The 9,573-nt window shown below is 44.8% G+C and overlaps 1 protein-coding gene and 1 pseudogene across 6 annotated transcripts; both read right to left on the bottom strand.

Moving 5' to 3' along the window:
- Positions 1-50: 50 nt before the first annotated feature.
- Positions 51-8,890, bottom strand: ctu1 (cytosolic thiouridylase subunit 1 homolog (S. pombe)). 6 transcript variants are annotated; one of them, XM_027278338.1, is made up of 3 exons: positions 8,820-8,890; positions 1,682-2,185; positions 51-934 (listed from the first exon to the last, which is right to left on the bottom strand). In XM_027278338.1, exons 2-3 carry the CDS (start codon positions 2,175-2,177, stop codon positions 399-401), a joined length of 1,032 nt encoding a protein of 343 aa, XP_027134139.1. In that variant the 5' UTR covers positions 2,178-2,185; positions 8,820-8,890; the 3' UTR covers positions 51-398. The 6 variants fall into 6 exon arrangements, with proteins under 6 accessions (XP_027134139.1, XP_027134142.1, XP_010750406.1 ...); XM_027278341.1 differs by lacking the exon at positions 8,820-8,890 and adding an exon at positions 8,211-8,274; XM_010752104.3 differs by lacking the exon at positions 8,820-8,890 and adding an exon at positions 3,271-3,505.
- Positions 5,540-7,813, bottom strand: LOC113745696 (cytoplasmic tRNA 2-thiolation protein 1-like; annotated as a pseudogene).
- Positions 8,891-9,573: the final 683 nt, after the last annotated feature.

The raw sequence follows: 9,573 nt of genomic DNA, 5'->3' as shown, positions 1-9,573 counted from the left end.
CATGCTTCATCGTTAAACATCCAAAGAAAGCAAAACAGGAGAAACATGAAGATATTAAACAGTTTGTGTTTGTATTTATTAGACATGAGACATAGCATATAAATAAAGAAATATGTCTAAAGTTGCTTTAATATCCTGGATTTGGACATAAGATGATACAAAGTTTAATCCTGACCCGTTAAACTCGACACAGAACCATCATCAGATCCGTCGTGTTGCTGTTGTCATACAGAACAATAAAATACAACATGTTCCATCATGTTGTTGCCTTGAGTCGACAGGTCAGCTGTGAAGGGATGACCTTTGAATGCAGAGATCTTCCTCAGTTTACTCCATAGAAACGTTCAATAAAACCTGATAAAACTCTAAAATTTAAAGACATATCTAAATAAAATGTGTCAGAAGTCGACTGCCTTCAGCTTCCTCTCCTCCTTCTCGGTGAGCGGCTGCTGGGACAGGATCTTGCCGTGCAGCCGGTGATGTTTGCCGATGCCGAGCTTCGGCAGGCCTCGGTTCAGCCCCTCCAGCAGCACACAGGACTTGCACAGCGCCTGGCTGGAGATGTAGCCACAGCGGTTACATGTTCCCTGCACCGGCATCTTCACGCCGTCCCGCACGGAGAGGTTCTCCCCCGAGTGGATGACGTCGATGATGGAGCTCGGCCTCACGCTCTCCAGGTCCTTTAAGAAGGTCCTGGCGTAGCCTCGGTAAGCGTTGGGAGAGTAGATGCACTCGGTGGAGAAGTAGTCCAGCTTTTTGAAGTACGCGTACAGGACGATCTCCTTCTCGTACGCGTATTTGAGCGGCTTGCAGCGCGGCACGACTCCGTCGCCTTCGCTGGACGTGGAGATGGCGGTGCAGCGGCGCAGTCGAGCGATGTCGCCACGCAGGACGTTCATCAAAACCGTCTCCGCAACGTCGTCGGCGTTGTGACCTGTGCAGAAAACACACAGTCAAACAACTTTGATATTAAAGTTTAAAGTTAAAAGTTTCCCCATGAGTTTATGGTCTCTAGTTTCAAGTCTTCTTCCACAGTAAAAAGAAAATCAGAGGACGCTTCACGGCGTTCGAGTCTTGACACATCAGAGTCACCAAACTCAGATCAAATTGTCAAACTAGGCAGAGAGAGTTCGAGAGCAGACAGAAACATTTATCCTGCTTCAAACGGAGCCGAAACCAAGCGCACCTCATCCAAACATGGTCACTTCTGACTCAAACTTGAGGCTTTAGAACGGCTGCCCACAAACCAATGGGTGACTGTGCGGTGGTACGTTTGGGGTCGGTTGAAAAGTCTCCTAAGTCCTTTTCTAACTTTCCTTGACTTTGATGGAAAATGTCACAAGGTCAAGGAAACATGTGAAGGAGAGGAGATGAGGACAGATGTGAAGGAGAGGTGATGAGGAGTTAGGAGAAGACTAGACTACGTCATGAAGCGACGGTGAATGTTGTTGACGTGATCTGTGGTAAAACTACAAAGTCCAGAAGATGGACTACAAAACGCTCACAGAGATCCTTCCTAGTTCCTCTGTTGTTAGCTGCTATGCTCGCTCACACACAAACATTTTAGCAAGTTATGGCAAAGATCTCTGATGAATCAGCGACAGGAACTTCATGAGGATCAGCAGGAAACACTCAAACACAGTTTGCAGCTTCTCGTCCTGACACGTTGATGAGGTCTCACCTGTGCAGATCTTGTCCACCTTGAGCATGATGGCTCCTCGGTCCAGCGCCTGCCGTCTGAACACTCCGCAGAAGGTGCAGTTGTTCTTCAGTCCCACCTGCTTCACGATGGCGTCCATCGTCCAGCCGTACAGCTCCTCGTACGACACGATCTTCAGCGGCAGCTCGTACTGCTGCTGGTTCCTCTTCACCGTCTCCAGCGAGTCGTCTCGGTACCCGGTGATGCCCTCGTCCACCGAGAGGAGCATGAGCTCCAGGCCGTAGTCGTACCGCTCGTTCAGGAGCTTCATCACGTGAGCGAGCACCGTGGAGTCTTTTCCGCCCGAGGCGGCGATTCCCACGATCTCCCCGTGTTTGAACAGCTTCGCCGCCACGATGGTCTGATGCACCTCCTCCTCGAAGGCCCAGAAGAAGCAGTCCTTACACAGCGAGTGGCCCGTCTTCGGACGCTTCAGCACCGCTCGCTTCTCCGCACAGCTGCTGCACAGGACGGGCATGGCGAGTCCTGGAGGACAGGTGACGAGGTTAGAAAGGGGTCAGTGATAAACCATGAGCAGATGTTTGACCTGGTCGTTATTAACGAGCTCACGCTGAGTCTGCAGATTTTCTGGTTTCTCTGACAGTGAACTCGTCTTTGAGGACGTCAGCAACACTTTGACATTTTATGGACCAAACAACTCGTGGACTGATTGAGAAAACGATCGACAAATTAATCTTTAATAAAAAACTGTTGGTTGCAGACTCAGTGATGTCACGCTGGTGTTTTAGTAACAGATACACACTGATATAAATCCAACTTTAATGAAGCTCAGGCTGTTTCAGTTTGAACAGGTTGCAGTCAGCAGCGTGTTGTGGGTCGAGTCAAACACTGAGCTGTGTGAATGTTTCGCTCACCTCGCTCGGCAGCCAGACGATATTTAAACGAATCAAACACAGAAACATCACGAGCTTCGTGAGAGTTGAGCTGGACCTGAGGCTGGTCTGAGTCTGTTTGTTAGTTTCTACTTCAGATTTTTAAGAAATCAGTTTTATTTTTCACCTTTTATGAAGTTTGTTTGATTTAATTCCTCTGCACATTTTTGACTTCTCTGCGAACGTTCAACATTTCAGCAGGTTTTCATTTAAATTCACGTCGTCTGGTTTTTAGACTTCAGTTTAAAACAAGCTGATGATTTTTAATAAACACTGTCACACAAACAGACGTCAGAGAGAGATACATCATATATAAATACATAAACTGTGTTTTAAAGAGCTGAGTAAAATGACTCATTAAGCGTCTTTAATCACCGCGTGGCTCTGAGTAAAATGACTCATTAAGCGTCTTTAATCACCGCGTGGCTCGTGCAGGTGAAGCTCGGCTAACGTGTTAGCTGCTTGAAAACACGAATAAACTCAAACTTCTGAAAATAAACTTCACACACCTGTCCACACACCTGTCCACACAGCTGACCGAAAAGAGCTGACGTCACCGACACTCACGTTAATTAGCTGACAGGTGAGTTAACGTGACTAAACGTCACGCGGCACCAGACTCCATAGCAACAGCATGCTAAGCTAAGCTAAGCTAAGCTAAGCTAAGCGTTGTCTTACCGACGTGACGTCTTTGTGGCGGGAACTCAGCTTTGAGACGTTGTTAAAGTTGAGCTTTTCTCACGTAAACACCGTAAACACCGTAAACACCGTAAATAAACACCGTAAATAACGTAAACAAATCAGCTGTGAGTGAAGCAGCATGTTGTGTCGTCAGCTCTTCTTCGCCGGTTAGCTGTTAGCTGTTAGCCGCGCAGCAGCGCCGCCTGTCGGCCGGAGTCGGCCGGTGCGACATGAAACCGTTAAAACGGTTTTTATTCATTTAAGAAACATTTAAATAATTAAACATCGCTAATTAAAGTTAAAAAAAAAACATCTGTGATGGTTTTCTGTTTAATTATGTTTAATAAAGTTCAGTTTGAATAAACTTTGTGTCATCCCAGGAGTCGTTCAGTTAGCCACATTAGCACAGTGTTAGCTATATTAGCTTCACCTCTACTGCTACTAGCACAGTGTTAGCTATATTAGCTTCACCTCTACTGCTACTAATCAATCTTTATATCGAGTAATGCTAAGCTAATATTAGCTGTGGAGGAAAAAACTAAGTTCATAGCAGCTAAAGTTAGCTTCACATCCAAGCTAACTAAGGTAGCAACTAAGTTAGCTACATTAGCTTTAGCTTAAAACTAACAAAATCTACATCATTAGCTTATGCTATCAGTTAGCTATGTTAGCCTTTCCCTCAATACAAGCAAGTCCCATAACGTTAACTTATGTTAGCAGTTAGCTACTTTAGCACAGTGTTAGCTGCCAGCTAATATTAGCAGTCTGTAGCTGTGGAGGAAAAAAATAATGTAATTAAGTTCATAACAAGCTAAAGTTAGCTTCACATCCAAGCTAACTAAGCTAGCAGTTAGCTACATTAGCAAAGTGTTAGCTGTCAGTGTTAGCTGTATTAGCCTTTGCTATATTAGCTTCACCTTTACTGCTACTTATCAATCTTTATATCGAGTAATGCTAAGCTAATATTAGCTGTGGAGGAAAAAACTAATGTAATTAAGTTCATAACAAGCTAAAGTTAGCTTCACATCCAAGCTAACTAAGCTAGCAGTTAGCTACATTAGCATTAGCTCCAAACCAACTGGATCCTCGGTGTTAGCTGTGTTAGCTTTAACGGTCGGGTCCAGTCCGGTTCTGTTAGCATGCTAACAGAAAATATAAACATAGTATACTGTTAAATGACTGGTGGGTCACAGGCAATCGATCAAAACATATACCCAGGTGCCTGCTCTATATGGAACTAATCACCTCTACACTGATTGATGTGTACACGGAAATATATTTAACATATCCCAGTTACTGATATATAATGGAAATATAAACATATATACTGTTAATGATGTATAAAAAACGGAAATATATATCAACATATACACCGTTAATGACTAAACGGAAATATATAAAAACATATCACCGTTAATGACGTATAACGGAAAATATATAAACATATATACCGTAATGACATTAACGGAAATATAGTAAACCATATACCAACCGTTATGATATATAACGGAAAATAACATATATACTGTTAATGTGTAACGGGAAATATAATAAACATATACACAGTTACTGAATATATATGGAAATATAAACATATACACTGTTAATGATGTGTAACGGAAATATATATAAACATATACAGTTACTGATATTATGGAAATATAAACATATATACTGTTAATGATGTAGAACGGAAATATATATAAACATTACACTGATCAGAGTGTAACGGAAATATATATGTACCTCGGTGTGACTGATGGGCGCCTGTTTTTCTGTATATAGACTGGATGTAACATGTATAAGAACCTGCTCAAAACTGCTCCAACTGAGTCGTGGACGTGACATGTGACATTTAAAACGCTGAGTAGCTGAAATTGTGGTGCTGACTGTAAAGTGACGAATCGGCAACACTTTTTATGTGAGAAAAACAAACGGAACGTCTTTAACAGCATCATGTGTCATCGTTAAACATCAAAGAAAGCAAAACAGGAGAAACATGAAGATATTAAACAGTTGTGTGTTTGTATTTATTAGACATGAGACAACATATAAAAAAAGATATGTCTAAAGTTGCTTTAATACCTGGATTTGGACATAAGATGAACAAAGTTAATCTGACCCGTTAAACTCGACACAGAACCATCATCAGATCCTCGTGTTGCGTGTTGTCATACAGAACAATGAAATACAACATGTTCCACATGTTGGTTGCCTTGAGTCGAAGTCAGCTTGAAGGGATGACCTTTGAATGCAGAGATTTCCTCAGTTTACCCATAGAAACGTTCAATAAAACCTGATAAAATTCTAAAATTTAAAGACTATCTAAATAAAATGTGTCAGAAGTCGACTGCCTTCAGCTTCCTCTCCTCCTTCTCGGTGAGCGGCTGCTGGGACAGGACTTGCCGTGCAGCCGGTGATGTTGCCGATGCCGAGCTTCGGCAGGCCTCGGTTCAGCCCCTCCAGCAGCACACAACTGCACAGCGCTGGCTGGAATGTAGCCACAGCTTTTACATGTTCCCTGCACGGCATCCACGCCGTCCCGCACGGAGAGGTTCTCCCCGAGTGGATGACGTCGATGATGGAGCTCGCCTCACGCTCTCCAGGTCCTTTAGGAAGGTCCTGGCGTAGCCCGGTAACGTTGGGAGAGTAGATGCACTCGGGGGAGAAGTAGTCCAGCTTTTTGAAGTACGCGTACAGGACGATCTCCTTTCTCGTACGCGTATTTGAGCGCTTGCAGCGCGGCACGACTCCGTCGCCTTCGCTGGACGTGAGATGGCGGTGCAAGCGGCGCAGTCGAGCAATGTCGCCACGCAGGACGTTCATCAAAACCGTCTCCGCAACGTCGTCGGCGTTGTGACCTGTGCAGAAACACACAGTCAACCATCTTTGAATTAAAGTTTAAAGTTAAAAGTTTCCCCATGAGTTTATGGTCTCTAGTTTCAAGTCTTCTCCACAGTAAAAGAAAATCAGAGTCACCAAACTCAAATTGTCAAACTAGGCAGAGAGAGTTCGAGAGCAGACAGAAACATTTATCCTGCTTCAAACGGACCGAAACCAACGCACCTCATCCAACTCGGTCACTTCTGACTCAAACTTGACTTGAGCGGCCTACCCACAAACCAATGGGTGACTGTGGGTGGTACGTTTGGGGTCGGTTGAAAAGTCTCCTAAGTCCTTTTCTAACTTTCCTCGATTTGATGGAAAATGTACACGGTCAAGGAAACATGTGAAGGAGAGGTGATGAGGAACAGATGTGAAGGAGAGTGATGAGGACAGGATTGTGAAAAGGAGAGGTGATGAGGACAGATGTATGAGCTTAGAGAGAAGGAGAGTTGATGAGGACAGTGTTGAAGGAGAGTGATGACATTAAGGATAAGGTGAGTACAGAGAATGAGAGAGATGAGAGCAGATGTGAAGGAGAGGTGATAGGACAATGTGAACGGAGAGATGTAGACAGATGTGAAAGGAGAGGGTGATGAGGACAGATGTAATAGATGGGATGAGGACAATGTGAAGGAGATGAGATGGAGGACAGATGTGAAGGAGAGGTGATGAGGACAGATTGAGAGTGAAGGAGATGTGAAGGAGGTGAGGACAGATGTGAAAGTATGAGAGATAGATGACAGATGTTGTAAGGTGATGAGGACGATGGGAAGAGAGTGATGAAGGACAGATGTGAAGGAGAGGTGATGAGGGACAGATGGTGAAGGAGAGGATGAGGAAGATGTGTAAGAGAGGATATGTAGGACAGATGTGAAGAGAGGCGATGAGGAGTTAGGAGTCGACTGCCTAGTACTACTCATGAAGCGACGGTGAATGTTGTTGACGTGATCTGTGGTAAAACTACAAAGTCCAGGAGATGGACTACAGAACGCTCACAGAGATCCTTCCTGGATCCTCTGTTGTGTACTCATGCTCGCCACAGAGAAACATTTTACAAGTTATGGCAAAGATCTCTGAGGAATCAGCGACAGGAACTTCATGAGGATCGGCAGGAAACACTCAAACACAGTTTGCACTTCTCGTCCTGACACGTTGATGAGGTCTCACCTGTGCAGATCTTGTCCACCTTGAGCATGATGGCTCCTCGGTCCAGCCCCTGCCGTCTGAACACTCCGCAGAAGGTGCAGTTGTTCTTCAGTCCCACCTGCTTCACGATGGCGTCCATCGTCCAGCCGTACAGCTCCTCGTACGACACGATCTTCAGCGGCAGCTCGTACGGCTGCTGGTTCCTCTTCACCGTCTCCAGCGAGTCGTCTCGGTACCCGGTGATGCCCTCGTCCACCGAGAGGAGCATGAGCTCCAGGCCGTAGTCGTACCGCTCGTTCAGGAGTTCATCACGTGAGCGAGCACCGTGGAGTCTTTTCCGCCCGAGGCGGCGATTCCCACGATCTCCCCGTGTTTGAACAGCTCGCCGCCACGATGGTCTGAGGCACTTCCCCTCGAAGCCCAGAAAGAAGCAGTCTACACAGCGAGTGGCCCGTCTCGGACGCTCAGCACCGCTCGCTCCCGCACAGCTGCTGCACAGGACGGGCATGGCGAGTCGGGAGACAGGTGACGAGGTTAGAAAAGGGGTCAGTGATAAATCATGAGCAGATGTTTGACCTGGTCATTATTAACGAGCTCACGCTAGTCTGCAGATTTTCTGGTTTTCTCTGACAGTGAACTCGTCTTTGAGGACGTCAGCACACTTTGACATTTCATGGACCAAACAACTCGCGGATTGACTGAGAGAACGATCGACAAAATAATCTTTAAAAAAACACTTTTGGTTGCAGACTCAGTGATCTCACGCTGGTGTTTTAGTAACAGATACCTCTGATATAATCCAACTTTAATGAAGCTCAGGATGTCAGTTTGAACAGGCTGTAGTCAGCAGCGGGTTGTGGGTCGAGTCAAAGCCTGACCCTGAGCTGTGTGAATGTTTCGCTCACCTCGCTCGGCAGCCAGATGATTTATTTAACCAGGGTGTCAAACTGGTCCACAAAGGGCCGGTGTGGCTGCAGGTTTTCCTTCCACAAACAGCAGCACACCAGACTTGACTCATTTAATCAACGATCTCAGTCTTCAGAGAGTTGATTGGTCAAACTGTGTGCTCTTGGTTGGTTGGACAAAAACCTCAGCCACACCGGCCCTTTGTGGACCAGTTTGGACATGCTGATTAAACGAATCAAACACAGAACATCACGAGCTTCGTGAGAGTTGAGCTGACTGAGGCCGGTCTGCGTCTGTTTGTTAGTTTCTACTTCAGATTTTTAAGAAATCAGTTTTATTTTTCACCTTTTATGAAGTTTGATTTAATTCCTCTGCACATTTTTTGACTTTTCTGCGAATGTTCAACATTTCAGCAGGTTTTCATTTAAATTCACGTCGTCTGGTTTTTAGACTTCAGTTTAAAACCAGCTGAGATTATGAATGTTGAAACTAAATGATTTTTAATAAACACTGTCACACACACAGACTCAGAGACAGAACATCTATATAAACACAAAACTGTGTTTTAAAGAGCTGAGTAAAATGACTCATTAAGCGTCTTTAATCACCGCGTGGCTCGCACAGGTGAAGCTCGTGCAGGTGATGATCAGCTGTGCAGGTGAAGCGCGCTAACGTGTTAGCTGCTGTGAAAACACGAATAAACTCAAACTTCTGAAAATAAACTTCACACCCCTGTCCGAAAGCTGACGTCACGACACTCACGTTAATTAGCTGACAGGTGAGTTAAGTGACTAAACGTCACGCGGCACCAGACTCCATAGCAACAGCATGCTATGCTAAGCTAAGCTAAGCTAAGCGTTTGTCTTACCGACGTGACGTCTTTGTGGCGAACTCCTTTGAGACGTTGTTAAAGTTGAGCTTTTCTCACGTAACACACGTAAACAAACACCGTAAAACGTAAACAACACCGTAAATAACGTAAACAAACAGCTGTGAGTGAAGCAGCATGTTGTGTCGTCAGCTCTTCTCGCCGGTTAGCTGTTTAGCTGTTAGCGCGCAGCAGCGCCGCCTGTCGGCCGGAGTCCCCGGTGCGACATGAAACCGTTAAAAGGTTTTTATCCATTTATGAAACATTTAATAATAAACATCGCTATATAAAGTTAAAAAAAAACATCTGTGATGGTTTTCTGTTTAATTATGTTTAATAAAGTTCAGTTTGAATAAACTTTGTGTCATCCCAGGAGTCGTTCAGTTAGCCACATTAGCACAGTGTTAGCTATATTAGCTTCACCTCTACTGCTACTAATCAATCTTTATATCGAGTAATGCTAAGCTAATATTAGCTGTGGAGGAAAAAACTAA

The sequence above is a fragment of the Larimichthys crocea genome, chromosome III (genome assembly GCF_000972845.2).
Source record: "Larimichthys crocea isolate SSNF chromosome III, L_crocea_2.0, whole genome shotgun sequence".
Lineage (NCBI taxonomy): Eukaryota > Metazoa > Chordata > Actinopteri > Sciaenidae > Larimichthys > Larimichthys crocea.
This window is presented reverse-complemented; position numbering and strand designations above follow the sequence as displayed.